Source organism: Anser anser, assembly GCF_964211835.1.
Source record: "Anser anser genome assembly, chromosome: 8".
NCBI classification, from domain to species: domain Eukaryota; kingdom Metazoa; phylum Chordata; class Aves; order Anseriformes; family Anatidae; genus Anser; species Anser anser.
The window spans coordinates 23,459,643-23,481,147 of NC_139728.1; the positions used below are offsets into that span (position 1 = coordinate 23,459,643).

General features: G+C 60.5%; 2 protein-coding genes across 3 annotated transcripts in view; both read left to right on the forward strand.

Annotated features, from left to right (window-relative positions):
- The window catches only part of FOXE3 (forkhead box E3), a 30,423-nt gene extending 22,309 nt beyond the window's left edge, over window positions 1-8,114 (forward strand). Inside the window, exon 3 of one of the 2 annotated variants that reach the window (XM_083845632.1) lies at window positions 2,036-8,114. In XM_083845632.1, coding sequence (XP_083701758.1) covers window positions 3,475-4,653 — 1,179 coding nt within the window. In that variant the 5' untranslated portion in view covers window positions 2,036-3,474 and the 3' untranslated portion in view covers window positions 4,654-8,114. The remainder of the gene's footprint in view (window positions 1-2,035) is intronic. The other variant, XM_083845633.1, reaches the window with a different exon arrangement.
- A 9,580-nt stretch (window positions 8,115-17,694) lies between these two features.
- FOXD2 (forkhead box D2) lies at window positions 17,695-19,309 on the forward strand (the record flags this gene model as incomplete). The annotated part of the gene is given in 7 exon segments (XM_083845621.1): window positions 17,695-17,919; window positions 17,921-17,953; window positions 17,956-18,486; window positions 18,489-18,518; window positions 18,520-18,559; window positions 18,562-18,599; window positions 18,601-19,309. Coding segments are annotated over 7 exon segments (1,401 nt in total). The 3' UTR covers window positions 19,105-19,309.
- Window positions 19,310-21,505: the final 2,196 nt, after the last annotated feature.

The window sequence follows — 21,505 nt, forward strand, 5'->3', positions numbered from 1 at the left end:
GGGCACCGGGAAGGGCAGCGGAGCCACCAGGGCAAGGCACAGCCCAGCCTGACCCTCCTGCCTGCCCCCTTCTTTGGCTTGGGTTTTGGCCATGAGACGTGGAGCTGGGGCATTTCCCTTTTTCCAGGAAAATTAGGTATTGATTATCCCAAATCTTCGTTTCTCTTGAATGAACAAACAATAAAAGCACCAAAGTTTTTAGAAGTCAAATCTCTAAAACTCCAAACCAAGCTTTGCTCCTGATTGTGGTTTTCAATGTCTCAAGGCTTTTAGAATCTTTTATATCTTCCCTCAAGTTTAAACAGATACTTCTCTTAAGAATATTACTGTTTTGTAAACAGACAAGAAAGAAGCAGTTTTTTCCTCTTACCCCCCTTTATTTCCATAAGAATGAAAGAAAGCTTCAGTTTTTATACGAAATTTAATTCTGAGCAGAAAATCTTAAATACTTGGAGTGAAAAAAACTTCACCACGAGGGTGAAGAAGGGTTTACAAGTTCCGTTCTTTAGAAGTTTTTCCCCAGTTTGGTAAATGCTTTACCCGTACCATACCCGTACTGTTAGCGAAGAAATGACTTTGCCTGGGTGTTGCTGCGCCGTTACCTACAAAGACGCTGGTGACTGAGTTCACGAGAAGTGCTCATTTGCCGTAGTCGTCTCCTTCTTGTGTCTGGGAGAAGAGCACAGCTGGTACCTGTGTGCCTTCCAGCACAGGACATCCACGTGCATTTGGTTGGGGTATTTTGGGGCAGGCTCACCCCTTCCCCAGGGTCCCGTTACTGTGCCAAGCGACAGAGCAGTGCCAGGCACAAACTCATCTGCCCCTCCTGGCTTACCCCATTATACCCCATTATCTTGGGCTACCCAGAAATTTCGCACCACGGAGTGCTGCTGCCTCTCCTCGCTGTTGCTCGCACAGACAAGTGGTTTCAAGCTCCTGCTAGCAGCTGCGTGCCGGCGCACAAAGGTAGCCGAGAGAAGCAAGCTCACCCGTCCTCTAAAGCAATTTCTGGAGGTAAACAAGCAGTTTAAGCTGTTCTGTGTGCTCAGGATGAACCGGTGTGGAAGGCAGCAGGTGCTGGCAAAGCTTGCACATACTTCGCAAATGTGATTTACTCCTTCTGCATTGCCTTCTTTAAAGGGAGAGACAGGTCTCGCTTGTGCAAGCCATTTTTATGGTAACCTTCCAGCTTTTTGTAAAATGTCTGGGGCAGAAAGAGCACCTGGAGTGAGAAGACATGGGAATTAGTGTCTGTCTGGTTTGGCTTTCCTCGTTCAGCAATAGGGCTCGGTCTGGTTCCTGCCCACCTCTGTCCTGCTGCTCTGTCTGTCTGTCAAAACCACTCCGCCACCCGGCTCCTGCCCCTGCGAAGCTGGGAGCCGTCTGAACGCTCCCAGCAGCTTTCAGGTAGCTGCTCACAACCTGGAGCCTCGGCCAGCCCCGAGACAGGGCCAGGGCTTCTCCCGCGGTGCGCAGCGCTACACGGGAGCAGGGCCTCAGACCAGGACCCCTTTACCTGGTGAGCCTTCATATCCTGCTGCCCAGACAAGACCTCTTTTCCTTTGTGTGGTCGCAGGTAGCTCCAGACCCAGCCACTGTCGGGTTTTCATTTTCCCATTCTTCTTCTGACGTTTAGACCACTTAAAAAAAAAAAAAAAAAAGTAATATGATTGCTTGTGGGACTAAATGAGAAAAGCTGTTCCTCCTTTACACTCCTTAACTTTTTTCCCTCCCGAACTGCTTCTTGCTAAATCACTCTACTTAAAAATCTTTGTCTGCATTAAAAAAAAAATCATGCCTGCAAAACTGAAGGTTTCCATCCCCCCTCAGCCCCCAGGGGTAATTTTCTTTGTTCTTCACGGCATGGTCTCTAGTGCCTCCCTTCACCTTCATGGGGTTCTCACCTTCTCCACGACTGGGCAAGTCAGATCCTCAGGCTGTGGGTCACGAAGTGCCCAATGCTCAGATACACGCTCACATTAAATGGACGCTCCCGGAGCAGTAGGAGTCTGTCATTTTCCCTCCTCCTCCCAAGGGAATGAAGGGTCCCTGCCGTGCTCTTGGTTTGCTTCCCCCGCTGAAGAGCTGCCTTCTGTCTAAGAAAAACCAAGCTCTGGAGAAAGGCACACTTCTGTATGCTGAATACTCCCCCTGCCCCTGTTCTTGCCCTCAGTTGGCAGAAGGGAAACTGAGGCAGTTTACCCCAGCACGCCCAGTAGCTGACCGGGACTGGACCAGCACAGCTCTGCCAGACCCCACGCTGCCCTGCCTGAGCCCCGAGGAGGGCAGAAGATGAACCAGGAAGGTCTGCAGAGAAAATAAGAACAAAACCAGATGCAGGCACAAGCGAGGGAACGAGTGACGGTGGGAAATAAACGGGGCAATGAGTTCTTGCTTGGACTGTAAAATAAAACTGCGAGGAGATGCTTAAAGAAGATGGGATGGGGAATCTTATTTTAAAAAGCTTGGTGGCTTTTTAGTTCAAACAAGAGAGGAAGATGATGGTGCGATCCCAGCCACATCTACCTGCCTCTGTGGAACAAGGCTTTGTCCTGCCGTCTTCTCGGAAATACTTTTAACCAAGTCACAAAGTTGAAGGCTGTGATTTTTACTACTCACAGGACAGGAGGGGTCTGCCACCGTCTGACGCCCAGCAGGGCTTCCTGAGTGCTACCTTCAGCCTCGCTGACCGAGAGACCCCTTTTTCCCCTGTCCGCCCCCAAAACGCCGTCCCTGCCTCGCGTCCCTCGTACCTGCGGGCAGCCCCGAGCTCTGCGCATCCCTTTCCACTCTCCCACGGGGAAATAAAATCAAATATCAAATAACAGCTTGGTTTCCTTACCCAGGAGGCTGCACAGTAACAAACCGGGGGGGCTGGGGCAGAGCAGCCCCGGCTCTCTCCATCGCTGCGTCCCAGCCGCCTCGGAGTGCTTCTCCCAGGGAAAAACTCAACGAAATTTGGGCAGCGGGGGGGCCGTGGGGCAGGCTTACCTGCTCCCCTGCTGGCGGCCGGCCGCGGGATAAAACTCGCCCTGGGTTTGGCCGGCGGGGCTCGCTTTAATTTTCCCCCTGCTCGGAAAACGGAGGAGCTGGAAACCGAGCGAGCGCCCGGGCGGATCGCGCAGCCCGCTCGGGAGCGGGTTTCCCCCCCCGGGGGCCTCGCTGCCCGAGACATCCCCGGCGAGGGGCCGGGGGGATTTGCCCGTGGGAGACAGGTCCCGGGCTCCCCCCCTACCCCCCCCCCCCCCCCAGCGGAGGGCCCGGCTGGGCCGGCCCGGGCTCCGCACGCCCCCGGGGGTGGGCAGGGGGGCGGCCGCCCTATATATTGCAAGGCAGCTCGGGGCCCGGCTCCCCATCGCCGGGAGCTGCCGCGGCGCCTGCCCCCTTTCCCCTTCCCCTCCCTCTCCCCCATCCCTCGGGGGGGGCTCTTTCTCCCGTGCCCCCCCCCCCTTACCCCCGTCCCTCCGGCCGTATATGACCGCGGCCGGCTTCCCCTGCCTGCGAGGCATGTGCACGCTGCCGGCCCCCAGCCCCGCCGCCAGCCCCGGCTCCCCCGGGCCCCCCCGGGGGTCGCCCCCCTCCTGCCAGGCGCCCCCGGTGAAGCCGGAGCCGAGGGGCGGCGGGGGCAGCCCCCCAGCTCCCCTTCCTCCGCCGCTGCCCCCCGAGGAGCCGCCGCCACCGGCCGGGGGTCGCCGGCGAAAGCGGCCGGTGCAGCGGGGCAAGCCCCCCTACTCCTACATCGCCCTCATCGCCATGGCCATCGCCAACGCCGCCGAGAGGAAGCTCACCCTGGGGGGCATCTACAAGTTCATCACCGAGCGCTTCCCCTTCTACCGGGAGAACCCCAAGAAGTGGCAGAACAGCATCCGCCACAACCTCACCCTCAACGACTGCTTCGTCAAGATCCCCCGCGAGCCCGGCCACCCCGGCAAGGGCAACTACTGGACGCTGGACCCGGCGGCCGAGGACATGTTCGACAACGGCAGCTTCCTGCGGCGAAGGAAGCGCTTCAAGCGCACTGACATCACCACCTACCCCGGCTACATGCAGAACTCCAGCGCCTTCACCCCGCCGCCCGCCGCCCGCCCCGTGGCGCCCGCTGCGCCCTACCCCAACGCCCTCTGCTCGCCCGGCTACGGCCCCCAGCTCTCCGGCGCCGTTTTCCATCCTTACGGGGCCGGAGCGGCCCCGCAGGCTCAGCACCCCAGGATGTTCAGCATCGACAGCCTCATCAGCGGGCAGCAGGCCCTGCAGCCCTCGCCGCCCGCCGAGCTGGGCCACCCCTCGTTGGGTTTATCCGGGGCCGAGCTTGCCCCCAGCTGCTCCGCTGGCGCCTCCGAGCCTCCCTGCTTCCAGCCTCAGCCCGTCAGCCCCGGCTTGCTGGGCCGGCCTGGCCCCAACGCCTTGCCTTACCCCTATGCCGCCTCGCCTCCCCACCTGCCCGTGGGGCAGGGCGGCTATTCGCCTGGCAGCCCGCAGCTCTACGGGGCTCCCAACAGGCTGGCCCTGCCCGCCATGCGCCCCACAGCCTGCGCCGAGCACGGCGAGCAGCTCCTGGGGCTCCCCGCCTCGTCGCCCCTCGGCCAGTTCGGCTCCAGCAACGCCTACGTCAGGCAGCCCAATTTCCCCACCGGCCTCGAGCGGTACATGTGATGAGGCTGGAGGGGCACGGGCGGGTGCCCCGAGGTGGCCGTGGGCACGGCCGGACACACGGACACTGCCCCGTGGTGGGATCGGCTGGGTGGGGTGGGGGGGGTCCTGGTCTTTGGCTGCGTATGGACACAAAGCCACGTGCACGGTGCAGGGGGGCAAAATCCTCTCTTTCCCAGCTGATTTTTAACTGGAGAGAAGGGGATGTATTTTGCTGCCGCGTTCCCTCCTGGCAGTGATGCTCTCCGTGCCCGGGGGTGTCTGTTTCTCACCCGGCTGCACCTGGGTGGAGCAGAGCACCCCGCAGCACCCCGGGATGAGGCAGAGCTCGCCCAGGAGCTCGGAGTGTGGTGGGACAGGCAGGAACCCGGGGAGCAGAAAATGTCCCAAAACGAGGCTTTTTCTCTCTTCCCTGGGTGCCTCCTCCATAACTGGAATGAGCTACCAAAAAAAAAAAATCTACTAAAAATCACTACTAAAGCAACTCACTGGATTTTAAATGAATATTTAAGATGCTTACCCTTTCCTTCCCCCGTAGGAAAAAAAAAAAAAAGAAAAAAGAAAAAAAAAAGAAAAAACTCACCCTGACTACTTCTTTTTACTATTTTTAAAATTCACTTTTATTGTTAGAAAGGACTTTTTTAAAATAAAGCTTTTCCTTCCAACGTGTCCAGCGCTGCTGTTCCTCTGGCCCCAGCCAGGCCTTTCCTGGAGGAAATCCATTCCTCCTGTGACTGGTGGAAGGCAGACTCGTGCTGCTGTCCGACACCGCCTCATCCTACGGTTTTAGTGATGCTTTTTAAAGCTATTTTACTATGATTTTTAAAAAAGCGAATGTGAGCTAACCATGGCCGAGCTGTGCGATGGATGCAGTCATCACAAGGGAGCTGTGAGGTTTGCCCGCGCTGTTCTTACTTGACCCGATGGTTTCCATCTGTGCAGCAGGGAACGTGTCTTCCCTCCGAGAAATCCCCCGCAGGTAAACCTCCGGTTTAGCACACCAGGTTAGGAGATCGTAGCTTTCCTTCCTAGGCACAAAATCGATTAAAAACCCAATCTGTTCACGGCCCAGCCTGGTGCTCTTTATTTATAGGACCGTCCAGCCAGAGCGCTCAGCCAGGTAGGAGGCAGGACTCCCCGCCGCTGGGTTCAGCTTTTCTTGTCTAAACACCCTCCAGGTAAAAACAACGGATTTCTCCCCGTCACTCCGGGGTCCTCTGAAGCAGAGCGGTTCCCACAGTCCTTAAGGAGGAGCTGGGTGTCACCGGGGTGGCGGTGCAGACCCGAGCATCTCGTCCCCCGGCCGATGTCTGTGACCAAAAGCTGTGTGCGGGGCAATGTCGGGGTGGGAACCCCACGGGTCGGCTTTTGCCCACAAGGTGGGAGCTCTTGCTTGTGCCTTTTCATTCCTTTTTTTCCATGTGTGTTGTAAAAACCGAGTGCGGGGTCAGGGTGGAAGGGGAGGGAGGAAGATGCTTTTCTTCTCTTGGTCTCCTTAAAACCGGGGCTTCACCTGTCTGTAAAAACCTCCCGGCTCTGGTCTGCTCCTGCTCCCTCTGGTTCCTCCTTTTCAGCTCCCACGCTGCTCCCAGCAGCAGCTTCCTGCTTCTCCCTTACTGATAGCCCTGCTGGGAAAGGGCTGGGTGAGAAAACTTATCCCCCAAAAATACTTCTGCTTTCTATGAAAGATACCTATGGGTAGAGATGTTTCACCGACGGAAAGCCTGCGAAGTGCTGTCCTGTACGAGCCGCAGTCTGTCTGCGCGGGCAGTGGGGATGCTGAAATCACGCTTGCTAGGACAGCCAGTAGGAAGGATGCTTGTTGTGGTTCACAGTCACTCTCGGGGCCCAATCCTGCAGTGTTTTACAGGCAAAAGCAGACACGTGCTGAGGTGCTGGGTCCGCCGGCTTCCCTCCAGCCTCGGCGGGCTGGGAGCTGGGGGGCTTGCGGCGCGCAGCGGGGGCTGCAGCGGGGCACGGCCTGGCTCCGGCGCTAAAGGCAATGGGTGCTGGGTGGCGGGGGTGGGCAGGTGATGCTGAAGCTCCCTGGGCTCGGTGCTAGGATACCTGGCCCCCTGCTCTGACCCGGTCCCCCCAGAGCCTTGCAGGGTGAGCGGCGAGTGTTGGAAAGGGATTTCCGTGCTGCTGGGTTTTAGCTCGAGCTCAGGCTGTCGGAGCGCCCGCAGGCAGCAGGCAGCAGGCAGCAGGCAGCCGCCCTCGCTGCGGGCCCTGTGTTGCCAAAGAGGCTGAAAGCACGGGGAACAAACCCCTTTTCTTCTTCTCCCTGCAGATATTAATCCCCGCATGCACAAACCTCTGGCACTCGTATTGGGATCGTCATTAAACTAATGCCTTAAGAGTGTCTTCTTGGTTAACTTAATGTATCCCAGCTAGGCTTTTAAGCTTTCGTTTCAAAGCTTTGTTTACAGTTAGGGTGAATCTAGCAAATGAGTAGGATTAAAGTGTCATGTAAAGCATAAGCCTTGCTGGGACAGAGTAGTTTTAAGCTTTGTAAAGTTTATACCTGCGTCCTTTGTCTGTTTTAGTGTCTTTTCAGTGTCCCTGCTCGGTGAATAAGAGGGATTTGAATGAAACAGGAGCAATTATCACACAGATTTTGGCTGTGAAACCAAGTCTCCTTTGAAATCCCCCTCCTCTTTATTTAGCAGCAGCCAGGGAGTTCAGGTGATATTAAGTCGTGGCAGTCAGAACCGTCCCCATCTTACTCCAAAAAGCCAGAGACTAAACTCTGCTCTTCGCTGTCGTGGAAGGAGCGTGGTGCTTTGGGATCAAACGTGCCGCAGGTGGCTCCTCGGAGGATGCCGTGGAAAATTGGACAGGATTCAGGTCGCTCAGCCTGGATGCTGGGAGCCACGTAACCGAGGTTTGCTGCCCCTTTGACAGCTAAAGCAGTTTTTCTCTCGGAAACCTGCCCGGGGAGGTCCGGCCAGGCTGCCGGGGGTGCCTGCGTACGGCGGCGTTCTGCTCACCTCGTGCGTGCCCCAAATGCCTGCTGCTTCCCCGCAGGTTAAAACAAGCAATGCCGAGTGCTCTTTTCAGGCGCTATTCCCAACCTGCTAATACCGTTTTTCCACTTGGGTGCAAACGAACGCATGAGGTGAAATTTTAGAAGCACGTTTCCTGGAGGACCCGTGGGTCCCTCCGGTGGGGTTGGGTTTTGGCTGGGTGCTGCCAGGTGTCCGCTGGCAGTCCCAGTGCTGGGAATTGTAGGTCAGAAGGACAGGAGGTTTTATTCCCTGCGACGCTCTGTCCTGCGCGCACACCACTCGGAGACGGCCAGCAGCTTCGGTCCCCAAAAGGGACCAAAAGGTCAGGACCGAGCCGTTAGGGCCATCCGGTGATGGGGCGATGGGTGCCGCGGGACCGGCAGAGGTGGGCTCCGCCGGCCGATGGCGAATTCGTAACGAAACAGGACAGGGGACAGACAGGGGGCACGGCACGGGCTGGGGGGGCGGGGGGGGGGGTCTGTCACCCGCCGTGGCAGGGGCGAGGTGGCCGGGGCGGCAGGCGCCGTGCTCGGGCCAACACTGACCTCCAGTGGAAAGCCCTGGGAAGCCGCTCCCGGCCGGCGACCGAGGGGGGGGGGGGGGGCTCAAGGGGGCACCCGGATCGTCGCCGTCGTCCCCACAATGGGCAGGGGGACACGGGGGGGCTCCGCCTGTGGCCCTCTGGGGGCTGTCCTAGTCGGGACAGGGGCTTGGGGCACGGCCGGGACCAGGAGGGGATGGGGTTTGCTCGGGGAGGGTCACCGCTAAACACGGCGGGTTGGGGAACCCCCACAGCACCGAACACCAAAGCTGAGAAAGGATTTCCCCGGATACACTCTCCTTTACCCTTTTCCTAAGCATTCGCTGCGGGACGTTGCTGGGGACGGGATAGAGAACTGGATGGGCTGCCCCCCTGGAGGAAAAATAGGGATAGGAGTGGAAATACAGCAGTAAATCGGGCCCTTCGGGGAAGATGAGGGGGCAGGGGTGAAGGAGCACTTGTCTGCACCTTGTCGCAGGCTGTTTGAAATGAGCCATGCAGAGGGTGTGGGTGGCTGGCCTGGCTCTTGCAGCACCCGACAAGGAAGGCTGAGGTTGGGCAGCAAAGCGTCAGAGCCCGAGCACAGGTGGTGTAACACCGACAAGCTTTGGGGACAGCATCCAGGGCCGTTTATTTCACAGTCTGTGCACTGGGGCTGCTGAAGTGCCCCTGCTCGGGGCAGGCCCCAAGTTTCGGCAGAGGAATTAACTGACCAGCACAGCTCACACCAACCCAGGTGCCTGGTTATATCCTTCTCAGACATTCCCTGCTTGAAATACCAGAGACGGAGTAATAATAGGGTGACCGTGCTGCACCACCGCGTTTTCATTTAAAAAAAGATGCTTCATGTAGAGAGGTAACTCTTCTGAGCATCCCATCTGGCGCTTGTCCACTGTGCGACGAGCTTGCTGGCGAGCAAAGAGAAGGCTGCCGAACCCTTGGGAACCACACGTTTCACCCCCCAGAACTACCCACGGACACATTTAGGGACCGTTTTGCTGCCAGCCCCCGAACACATCCCGGAGCAGCTTTGCATTCCCGTCGCACAGAGATGGCCAAGGCGGTCACCGCAGCGTTACCTGCTGCACCAGAGCCAGCACCACGAGGTGGCAGCCAGGTGACACCCGGGACGAGGTCCCGCAGCCCACCCTCCGCTCTCCTGGCCAGACCTCCCCAGCTGTGGACCATCCCCAAGCACCATTTATCTGTTCCCGACCCTCGGCTGTCCTGCGGTGCTGCTTTAGGCGCGCATCCATCTCCCCCCAGCCCTTTCTTTTCCAGGCTGTCTGCTGCTTGGGTTCTCCCTCAGCTGATGCTCGCCCTCTAAGTATAATTGCAATACAAAGTAGTTTCAGAGTAGCGTGCAATAGTGGCTAATTATTTGGAACAATTATACATAACAAAGACAGAGCCAAGCAGCAAGAGGGCTTAATTGTCTGGCCAAGCATGAAATAGCACAGGATTATCGCTGACAGGGGGAGGGGGTGCAGCGGAGGAGAATCGCCCCATAGAATAGGCAAGAATCCAGGCTGCTTGGGAAGGCAAAGTTTATTGAAGAACCTGAAAATTCCCCTTTGAAGCATCTTCTGAAATGCCAGAGAAGACATGAAAAGGATAATGACCCAGAATATGGGCTTAGCGCACAAATCCCTGCGCTGACAGACTCCAGGCCTGCAGACGCTTAAGCACATGCTTAAATTTTAAGCACATGAATAGTCCCCTTTGACGGCTCACGTGCTTAGAGTTAAGCTTAGGCATAAGTGTTTGTAGGATCGGAGCCCAGAGTTTTATTACAACTAGGCTCCTCTCGGCCACGGCAGGAAATAAGAGGCCTGCAAAGCGCGCGAGCTTCCCGCGCGGTGCCGTGAAGCCCTTCGCTCCGTACGAGCACTGCGCCCGGCCGCGGGGACAGCGGCAGCGGCACGGCGGCCACGAGGTGGTGAGGAGCAGCGCGGGCAGGGGAGGTGCGGGGAAAAATCACAGAGGACACCAGGTCTGTGGCACCTGCTGCCCCGCCTGCTCCCGCGTCGCATCTCCCAGCCCCGCGGGCGCCTGATGGGTCGGTGAGGGTGCCCGTGGCCAGCCTGGCAAGTTAAGCACCAAGGAGATTTTTTCCTTGGGAACGATGTGCAGATGTGGATCTGCCCTGCGTGGGGTCAGAGCTCCATCCCCAGCAGTGCCCGGGCCCCACGGGGTGGGAGCTGCTGGGCCAGGAGGTGACGCCGCCACCGTCCCCCTTCTCCTGCAGCTCGGGCACCGCCACCCGTGGGCTTGGGACTGCTGCTGGCTGCCACTGGAGGGCATTATATGATACATACGTGATCCCCTCGCCCTGCGGTACGTGCAGCCCGTTTCTCAGAGGCAGGGATGGCAGAGAGCACGGGGTACGGGAAGCCGTGGGCTGGCCCCGCAGCGCTCGCCGGGGCCCCTCGGTGCATCGCCATCCCTCCGCAACGTGCCTGTGCGGCCGCCCGGAGCTGCTGCAGGGCACGGGAGGAGGATTTTCTCCCATGCCAGAGGTTAATTATTCTTTATTGGATAATTTTCGGCTGCCAGTGCTGGCAGTGAAGGGGATTTCCTCTAGGTGGCACGCTTATCTCTGCGCTGGGAGGGAAGGAAGCCCCCGGCAGCCTGCTGGGGAGTAAAAAGGCGCGGGCACAGCGCTCAGCCAGCCCGCGTCCCCCTGCAGCAGGGAGCAGACAGGGTGCCCCGACACCTCCTGCCCTCCTAATGCAGTTAGATCTCAGGGTCTAGGCACCTGGAGAACTGTAATAAAAAATAATAATAATAAAAAAAGGAATTTCGAAGTAAGCGTCAGTGGGATGCGGCTGGCTGGGTGACGCTGCGCGTCCATCCCGCACGGATCGGGTCTTCCCAAGAACTGCAAACCCAGACGTGAAACAGCAGCCCTGCCCTTCCTCCCGCACCCCCTGGTGCTGCATCTTCCACCCGAGCAGCGCGGCTTCCTCGTGTGAAGCTTCGACGCCCCCAGAGCGGCCGGATTAATTTTAATCTGCGCGTTGCCAGGCTTCTCCTCTCGCATCCTCTGTGCAGCTCAGGGCAGCAATTGCGTCTGATGGTTTAGAGAAAAGTGCAGGAGAAGCTCACACCCCAGAATGCCAGGGGTGGGTTTCTTGCATGTCCCTTTTATCCGGCGCGTCCCTTTTACCTGCTGCGCACCTATTTTATAGGGCTGGAGAACTGCCCCTTGCGGCCACACCGGCGCTGCCACGAAGTCCCACAGCAAAGCAAGGCTTAGCTTTGGTTGCCAGAGCTAGAGGTGTGGAGGTGCTGGAGCCAGGCTGGGATTCACCCCACTGCAGACCTTCGGCCGGGGCTGTGTTGGTGCTTCCCAGCTTGGTATTTTTGCTTGATGGCGTTTGGCCCAGATGCAACGCCCACCGCCTGCACGGCCTCTTTTCTACCTGGTTGTCCCCTGCTGGATGAGGGGCCAGGGGTTAGGGCGTTTGGCTCTGCCTCTGCTTCTCTGCATGGCATCAGGTGAGACAGTGAGGTACTTCCCCTCCCTCAGCAGCCTTCAGGCCACAGACTTTTTCCAGCTGTTTATTCAGCTCCTTCTCAAGGTGGGAGTAGAGGAAAGGGACCCTGGGCATTACTCCTGTGCGGTAGGAACATCACAGCTGCCAGCCGACAGAAGCACAGTTTTATTTGAAGTCAAGAGGCAAAATGTATCTACAAGCCTCTTTGCAGGCGCATCTGTAGATATCAGCATGCGTGTGCAGGACTGATCTTTTACAAGATTCACCCCAACCTCATCCCCTTCTGGAAAGTGCTGGATGCTTCCGGCCACAAAGAAGGCAATCCTCAGCCATTTATTCCATGCAGGAAAAAAATAATTAAAAAAAGGAGTCAAGCATTTTTTCTCCCAGTCAAGCCACATTTCAGTAATTTTCCACCTTCTCAGTAATTTTCTCCTTTGAAGACCTTCTCCCCGCCCGCTCCTGTCCCCATGTTGAGGGTCCTCAGCTGGTGTTCAAGGCACAAGTGGGCTTTTGTGGACCCGTGTGGGTGAGGTGGGCACTGGGGCTGCTGACTGCAGAGGACTCAGCAGCAAGAGCTACCTGAGCACTTCTGGCATGGTCAGGTGCTGGCGTGGAAACCTGGACTAGGAGCCCTCCTCAGAGCTTACTACGTCTGCGTGAACCCAGTCATTTACATCAGGTCTTGCACGGTGCGCCTACGTTTGGGAAACGTGATTCCCTCCCTCACGGATCTCCCTCCCCCCCAAAAATCCTCCCTTTTATTTTCAGGGGATTCGGGGAAGAATGAAGTGATTTAGCAGGCTTGTTTTCACAGGGATATTTTCCCTCGTGTGGTAGGCACTGTTACCAGGCTGTTCTGTACATGTTGCCATGTGCCAGAGCATAATTGCCTTCCACATGCATCAGCCTTTGGCTAATGTGTTTTTTATGGCAACCAGGAGAGCTGGATTTGGTGAGTCTCAAAAGCACACCTGGTGCTTTACGGCTTGAAATCACTGCCTTCCTCTGAGTCATGGAAGTGTGTGTGTGTATCCGTCCCTTTTCATGTCAGATTGCTGAAGAACAGCATGAAGAAAAAGCTTACGCCAAGCCAGGGTTAATCAGTTAAGCTGCATGCGGGCTTGCCTGGTGGGCTTCAGGTCCATGTGGGATGGGATTGGTAACGAATACGGAGCAGCAGGCAGCGTTGTTGGACTGCAAGTCCAAAGCTGAGGTCCTAAACTCAGATCCCAGTACCTAAATACATGTGTGTTTGTGTGCGTGTGTGTGATGAGGACGCTCAGCCCTGCACATGGGGGCACCTGGGGAAGCCTTCACCTGAAATCCAGGCCTTTTTTTTGGCGTGGATTTTGGGACATCTGGGCTTGAAAATGCGAGTCAATGAAACGGAGATACCCGACATCTGAGCACTGCAGGGGCAGCTGTAGGTACTTGGCATCGGTGGTCTCCAGGCTGGGAGTTTTGTGCACCTTGCGCTACCTGGCACCACCGTCCCCGGCCACCTTCCTGCGCCAGGAGCTCCTGGCGAGCCGACCGAGCCCTGCAAACTGGGAGCTGGCAATAAGGGGCTGGCAAAAAAGGAGGCTGAGCTGCAGGGAGCACTGAAGGTCTGAGCCTTGGATATGGAAAGAAGAGAAATAATATCAAAGGAAATCACATAAGTGGAAAAAGAGCCCCCTGGGGCAGCCCAGGCAGCAGCAGGTCCGTCTTGTTCGTGTTCTCAGAGAAGTTAGAGGTCAGCTGAGCTTGATAACGAGGTAATACAGAAAATCCATCACGGAGCCTTGGGGGACTTGTGGATGCGGTTCTCATCAGCATAAACGACTTGAGAGGAAAAGGAAAGAAAGGAAAGAAAAGGCAGAGGAAACAAGAACGGGTCTGCCCTGCAAACCCAACCGGTCCTCCGCGAGGGTCTGGGGGCAGGGTGCGGGGCCGGGGGCTCTGCTCCTGATAAACCCCAGCTCCGGGGGCTGCTCCGGCCGGGACGGCGGCATCTTTCTCCCTGCCCTGCCCTCCAGCCTCGGGCAAAAAGCAGGTGGGCGGGCAGGGACCGAGGTTTTCCCCGTGGGGAAAAAAAAAAAAAAATCAGTGCCTCGTCGGGGGTGGGGGAAAAGCAGCCCGCGGGGGGCTCCGGGCTCGGGGGCGGCGTGGAGCCCCCGGGGGGGGGCACGGGGAGCCCGTGGGGAGGCTGCGGCCGGCCCGGAGCCCCCCGCCCGAGGGAGGTGGAGGGTATAGGAATACCTCCGACAGACAGGTGGGACAGGCAGCGAAAAGTCCGTTTAAAGGTTAGAATTAAAATGCTGTTCGGCTGACGCCCCCCCACCCCCACCCCCCCCGTCTTTTTTATTTATTTTTTTTTCGCTGCTGAGACTTTTTGGAGACCGTCCGCCCCGCCGGGCACTTCGGGCGGCACAGCTCCCCGCGGGATGTACGGCAGAGCCGGGTTAGGGCGGCAGGGGGGCGGGCGGGAGGCTGCCCGTAACGAAACGTCCCGGAGAGGAGCGCAGAAAAAAAAATAAAAAATTAAAAACCCGCCTCAGGGACAAACGCTAAGGAAAAAAAAACCCTGCGTGGCTGGGAGCGGGGCGGGGGGGAGGTGACAAAGCCCATCTTTTCGGACCGGTCGGTCGCGGGGCCGTTTCGGGAGCCCACGTCGCTCCGCACCCCGCGTACGGAGCCGGGCTTGGAGCTGGCCCCGGTACCCGCGGCCGGCCGTGGGGGCGGCGGCGCGGCCCGCAGCGTGCGGCCGCCTGCGGGACCCGAGCGGCCGCTTGGGCTCACCCCGGGGGTCCCCTTTCCCAAACCGTTTCCGGGCCGTTGGGTTTTCGGTGCTTTTTCTCGTTTTGATTCCTTCCCGCAGCCGATCTTGCGGGACAAAGCCGAAGCTAGGGGCGAGTCGGCGGGCAGAAGCCGCAGGCAGATGGGGGCACGGGGGCTCTGCCGCTGTCGCTTCCCTTTGCCCCCCCCCCCCCCCAACTCCCCCCCACCTCAGCTGGGGCGACATTTCCCCTATAAAAGCGCCCAAATAGGCTCAGGAGCGGCTGCTGGGGACGCGCTGCTCCGCGAGCGGCGGCGGCTCGGGATGCGCCCAGCCGGAGGGGGGCGGCCCGGGGGGAGCGGTGCAAGGCACCGGTGGCATCCCCCCCCCCCAAAATCCGCCCTTTAATGCCCCCCCCCCCCCCGGCCCCACGAGGACTTTCGGGCTCCGGGTGCCGAGGGTGGATGCGGAGGCGCCCAGGGGCGCACGGCTCCCCCCGAGCCCCCATTTCCCGGGGGCTGCTCCCGGCGCTGCCCTCCCGGGAGGGGATGGGGACGGGGCAGGGTGCGGGGGGGACCCGGCACAGCCCCCCCACCCCCCCCACCCGTTTGTTTCGCTTCGAGCCCCTCTTTCCTGGCGGGGCCGGCCTCGGGGCAGGGCGCTTTGGTGGCAGCCACCCTGAGGGGCACGGGGGCGGCGGTGCCGCTGTCCCCGGTGCCCGCTGTCCCCCGCCGCCGGTCCCTTTGCTGCCCCCAGCCTCTGGTCCCTTTGCTGTCCCCTGCGCTCCCCTCGCAGAGGCACAAGGCGCAGCTCCCGGCGGCTCCTTTCCGCGCCGAAAGGCACCGAGTGGAAATTCAATCGCCCGTTCGTGTGTGTGTGTGGTCGAAATCTCTGGCAGCTGCTTCGGAATTTTTTATGACACTTTCGTTTATGTAGGGGAGTCATAACTATTATTTTACTTAATAAAAATGGAAACGGGCTCGGCTCTTTTCCCTCCCCTCTCCCATTTGTTCTTCCCATCGCCTCGCCGCCGGGCTGCCTAACGGGGAGGCTGAGCAGCGACCGTCGGAGAGATGGAGAGGAGCCGGGGCTTTTCTCCGTGCTGGCCGAGGGAGAATGAACAGAGCCGCCTGTACACACGCGTGGAGAGGAGAGGAGAGGAGAGGAGAGGGGGGCGCGTGTGCAGGTTGTCGGCAGGGGAAGGGTATAGAAGTGAAAGGGCTCGGGAAAGCTCCCCCGGCCCGCTTCGCCCGCTTCTTCACCGCTTTCTCCGTCCGTTCAGGGAAATCCTGGCCCGATCGCAGCGAGGGAGGAGGATGCGGCCGGGGCCGCGGCTCCGGAGCGGGAGGGGTGCGGGAGCGGTGCGGGTGCCCGCTCGCGGGGGTTCCCCGGCGCACCGAGTCGTTAGGCTTTGAGTAATTGTGACCGGCGTTTGGAAGCGGGGCCGCGCAGCTGTTTGGCCCGGCTCCCCGGTATTAGTGCTGGAGATTTTATCACCAAATGCTCGCACCTGTTAACAGCAGCGCCTGGCAATCCATCACCGCAGATTCTCACAGTGCTGAGCGCGGCCTTGGGGGGGGGGGGGGGGGGGGAGCCGCACAGACCCCCCCCATCCACCAGCCCCCCGGCTGCAAGGGCTGAACGGAGCTGCCAGTTGCTGCTGGCAGGAAGAAGGAGCCGAACGGAGCACCCACCCGGCCTCCTCCCGTGTGACACCCGTGTGGCACCTGAAGGACTTTTTGGCATCCCCTTTTTGGCATCCCCGTCCCCTCTCTCCCTCCTCGCGCATCCCCCAAATCCGGGGGAGGGAGACCCCCGAAAAAGCAGCGGGGCTCCGTGCTCGCTCTCCGAGCAAAAACCCGTGCGAGACGGGGACAGGAGGCTGGCACGGCTCCCCCCCCCCCCCGGGCCGAGGGGTGGGTGACAGCGGCCGTGTCCCCCGGGGCCTTGTCGTCGGGGGGATGCTGCAGCTCGGGGCGAGCGGAGGCAGGGAGGCAGCGGAGAGGCTTTTGGAGGCCGGGGAGGAGGAGGAGGAGGATGGGGGGGGGATTGCCCTCCCCCGGGGTGCCTGGGGGGGGACAGCGGCACGGGGTCGGGGAGCCCCGTCGGGAGGGGATGCGGGGCTCGGGCACTGTCCCAGCACCCTGCGGGCACCCGTGGCTACCTCCCGGGGCGAGAGGTCGCCGGGGGCTGCTCCTCGCACCTGCCGGGCCCCGGCAGCCCTGCGGCGGGGGGCAGCCCGCGGGACCCCCCCGGGGGAGGCGGCGTGCTGGGTGCCCGGTGACGTGGCTCTGACGTGTCTCTGACGTCAGACCGAGGAGAAGGGGAGCGGGGACCCCCACATTCATTCGGGGTCCCCCCAGAGGGGCCCGCCGGCGCAGCCCCCAGCCCCGGGGCCGGGCGGCCGTCGGGGGGGCGAGGGTGGCAGGCGGCCCTAAAGGACCCTGCGAGCCTCCGGCACGGCTGGAGGTGCGGGGCGGGGGGGGCTCTACGTCCCACACCCCCTATCCCGGCCGGCCGTGACCGGGGTCCCGGGGGAGCGGGCTGCGCCTTTCCTCGAAAGCATCCCCACCGGGGGGGGGGCCGGGCCGGGAGCCCCTCGCGGCCCCCCCCCGGGGCTGGGGGCTCCACGTGATGCCGGGGCGGCCCTATAAAGGCCTGGGGAGCCGCTCGCAGGAGGCGCAGAGTGGGAACGTTTCCACCGGGTCCCGGCTCGGGAGGGGTGGGGAGGGGGGGAGCCGCCTTCCCAACTTCTGCCCTCCCCCCTCCCTTTTCCCCCGCCCCCCTCCCCTCCCTCCGTCCCCCCCCCACCCCCCCAAAGACCCGCCGCCCCCCCACACACACTTTACACACGCACAGATTATTTCCCCCCCCTCCTTTCCCCCGTCTCTCCCTCTCTCCCTTTATCATCATTATCGCTATTATTTATTACCGCCGCTCTCCAGCTCCCTGCCCGGCCCCCGGGCGTCCCGGCCCGTCCCTCCTCCCCCTGCCCCGCGTCCCGTCCTTCCCCCCCCCCCCCCGGCCGCCCCTCCCTCGGCAGCCACCACCCCGCAGCCGTGCCGGGGCCCCGCCAGCAGCAGCGGCGCGGCCGAGCGGGGCTCGGAGCGGCGGCGAAGCGGGGCTCGGAGTCCCGGCGGCGGCCTCAGCCCCTCCGGCACGGCCCCGGGCCCATCCCGGGAACCGCCGCTAGGTGGGGGGGGGAGCCCGGCCTCCCTCCCCGGCCTCCCAACAATGACTTTGGGCAGCAGCAGCGGAGGCGGCGGCGGCGGCAGCTGCTGCGGGATCATGTCCGAGCGCTCCCCGGAGGAAGAGCCGCTCTCCGAGGTGGAGGACGCGGACATCGACGTGGTGGGCCCGCCCCAGGACGGGGGCAAGTACAGCGAGGACGAGGAGGACGAGGAGGACGACGACGAGGAAGACGACGAGGAGGACGACGAGGAGGACGAGGGCGATCCGCTGGGGCTCGCCCTGCCGCGGAGCGGGGCCGCCAAGGGGCGCACGGGGGGGTCCCCGGAGCGGCTGTCCCCCGCCGGCGGCTCGGAGCCGGCGTGCGCCCGCGGCACCGCGCCCGGGGACAAGGCGACGGCCGGCGGCGGCGGCGGCGGAGGGGGAGGCGGCGGGGGAGGCAGCGGAGGAGGCGGCGGCGGCGGCGGCGGGGGGAAGAACCCGCTGGTGAAGCCGCCCTACTCGTACATCGCCCTCATCACCATGGCCATCCTGCAGAGCCCCAAGAAGCGGCTGACGCTGAGCGAGATCTGCGAGTTCATCAGCGGCCGCTTCCCCTACTACCGGGAGAAGTTCCCCGCCTGGCAGAACAGCATCCGCCACAACCTCTCGCTCAACGACTGCTTCGTCAAGATCCCCCGGGAGCCCGGCAACCCGGGCAAGGGCAACTACTGGACGCTGGACCCCGAGTCCGCCGACATGTTCGACAACGGCAGCTTCCTGCGCCGGAGGAAGCGCTTCAAGCGGCAGCAGCAGCTGCACCCGCCGCACCCCGAGCTGCTGCTGCGGGCCGGGGCCGCCGACCCCGCCGCTTTCCTGCCCGGTTTCGCCTACGGACACTACGGCTACAACTACGGCCTGCAGCTGCAGGGCTACCCCCCGCCCCACCACCACCACCCCGCCGGCGGCGGCGCCCCGGGGGCTTTCCCCTTCCCGGCCCCGCACTGCCCGTTACCGGCTCCGCCGCCTCCCGCCGCCTCCGTCTTCTCCGCCGCCTCGGGGCTGCCCTCCTTCCTGGGCGGCGAGCTGAACTGCAGGAAATCCTTCTACCACCCCCAGCTCAGCCCCACCGCCCTGCCCGCCGCCCTGCTGCAGACCCTCAAGCCGGACCCCTCGCCCGCTGCCGGCGGCGGCGGCGGCGGCGGCGGAGGCAACGGCAACCCCTCCCGGCCCTCTTTTTCCATAGACAACATCATCGGGGGGGCCGTGCCCCCGCCGCCCAGCACCAACCCCAGCGCCGCGCCCGCCGCGCCCTACCCCGCGGGCCAGGCGGGCCCCCCGGCGCCGGTCCTGGCCATGCTCAGCCCCGCCTTGGCCCCGGCGCAGCCCCAGGTCGGCCTGGCACACGAGCCGCTCCTGCAGCCCGCGCAGAACTTTTCCAGTAAAATCACAAACCTTAGCAGCTGTCATTTTTAAAGCGGGCTCCGGCCAGGAGAGGGGAAGGGGAGGAGGAGGTGTTGGGGGGGGGGGTTGGGGGGGGGAGAGGCGCAAACCAAACGGCCCCTGCCCGGCTCTCCTCTCCGATCTTCTCCCCTTCCCTCTGCCCCGCTCTCCCCCTTTCCCCCAACCTCCTCCTGTTGTGTTTTAAGGTAGGAAATATTTCCTCTTTTTTTTTTTTTTTTTTTAAAAAAACTTTATTTCCAGGCTCTGTGGCATCCAGATCAGTTTGTGTCTCTTTCCTCGGAGAGGAAAAAAAAAAAAAAAAAAGAGAAAGAAAAATGAAAAAGGAAAACCGGGAGGGGGAAAATAACAATATTTCATCCCGCAAGCGCCAAAGCGTATTCCGAAAGCGGCCGTAACATAAGCTGGGACCTGGGCGAGCAACGTCTTGCGGGGGGGAGGGAGGGGAAAAAGGGGTCTGGGGGGTGAGAAAGGAACGGTTTTAGGGTCCGAAATATTTTCTTTGAGAGCTGCGGGGCTTTTCCGCCGGGTCCCCAGATGCAGCCCGCGGGGGGACTTTGGGACGTGCCCGCTTTCGGTGTCCCCGGCCCCTCTCGCGGGCGGCTTTGCCGGGGGTGTCCCTCTCGCCCCTTCTCTCAAGGAAAATGTTTGAACGGCTCCATCTTATTTTGCAGTTTCTTTGAAGCTTTGGTTTTAAAAGGCACTGTTTAGGGTTTCTTTACTTTTAAGGAAAAGAAAAGTCGGTGAAACTCAGGACTGCGTGTTTTTTTTTTTTTTCAATGAGACATTCAAATGCACGTTTAAAAAAATCTGATCCGTCAGGAAGTTAGGAGAATTCCCGTACTGTTTTTTTTTTAATCCCCTTTTTCCCACCCCCTCCACGCGTGGGTTTTTGGTGTATCGGTAATTATTTGTATATAGATTATTCGGGAGCTAATGAGCGGAGTCCAGTTTACTCTTCACTGGTTGTGCATCCGTCATATCTTATTTTATTGAGAGAATCTGTGAATAATTTGATGTGGAAAAGGCAACAGAATTTTGTCCGCCGGTGGTGTAAATTAATAAATGTTTGTGACCTGGTTAAAAAAAAAAAATGAAAAGAAAAAAGAAAAAAAAAATCCCAATGGTTCTTTGCGATGTCCTTTGTCACGCTGAGAGCCCAGAGCCCCGCTCGGGCCTCGGGGAAGCGAGGGGCTCCCAGGCTTTGGCGAAATTCAGCGAGTTTCGCTGCTCCGGCTGCCGGAGGGGGGGGGGGGTCCCCGCTTTGGGTCCCTCTCCACGGGCGGCGAGGGAAGGGCCCCCCCTAAGATTTTGGATTTGGTTTTGTTTCTTTGGTCGGTTTTTGGTGTCCCCCCCCCCCCCCCCATCGCGCCGCTGCTCGCTAAAGCCCTGCTCCTTTCCATGCCTTGGCCGGGGGAGGCGGTGGGGGCCGGAGGAAGGTGGCTGGCCCCTCTCTCCCCGCTCCGCGTGCCTTTGGCTCCTTTGGAAAAGTTGACCCAGGAGAAAAGGAGTTGGAGGGTTCCCCCCCCCCCCCCCGCCGTGCACACACGTCCCCCTCGGGCCCGCAGCGTTTGAATGACCGAATGCAACCTGATCTCCGCCTAAATTTTGCAACGACTTTGCAGAGTAAATAAACATCTTTAAGCGCCCCCCCCCTCCTTTTTTTTTTTTTATTTTTATTTATTTACAGGGACCAAACGCTGTTCGGTTTGGCTGTTGGCAGGGACCCCGAGCTAACGAATACGAGGCCTTTCAGCCCCAGCAGCGAGCGAGCTGGAGGAGGAGGAGGCAGAGCAAAGCGGAGCCGGCCGAGGCGGGCAGCGGGGGCACGGAGCCGGTGCGGGGCTCGGTGCGGGGCTCGGTGCGGGGCCCGCCGGGCGCAGGCAGGAGCCGGGCGGTGTGCGCCGGTTGGGGGGGTGTGGGGGGGCGGCGTTGCTTTTCTCTCTCTCTCTCTCCCCCCCTCCTTTTTTCTCCCCCCTTCCTGCCCCTGTCTGTGCCACCCCGAAGCTCCGCGCAGTTTGTTGATGTTGTTCCCGAGCGTGCCGCCTCCCCGCAGCGAGCGGTCTCACATCTCCGCTTCACACACATTTGCTTTTGAAAAGCGATCTTCGTGTCCGGCACTTGGTTGTCTCCCTTTCATGTCCAGCTCCTACAAAAGGGGCTACAAGACTCGACATGGGAGAAAAGAGGAGGCCAATGAATCTATTTTCCAGATTGCCAAGCACATGGTTGGAAATTGAAGGGGCTTTTGTAGCATTTCCCCTTCCTCCCTCCCTCCCGGCTCCTTTTCTTTTGCTGCGCGCAAATTGTTCAATTGCTCTGGCAGGGGTGTTCCTGACAAGCTCATTACTGGAAGGTGCCAGACCCCTCCTCTCCCTCTCCCCCGAAGTCTTTGATGAAGTTAAAATGCGCTGAT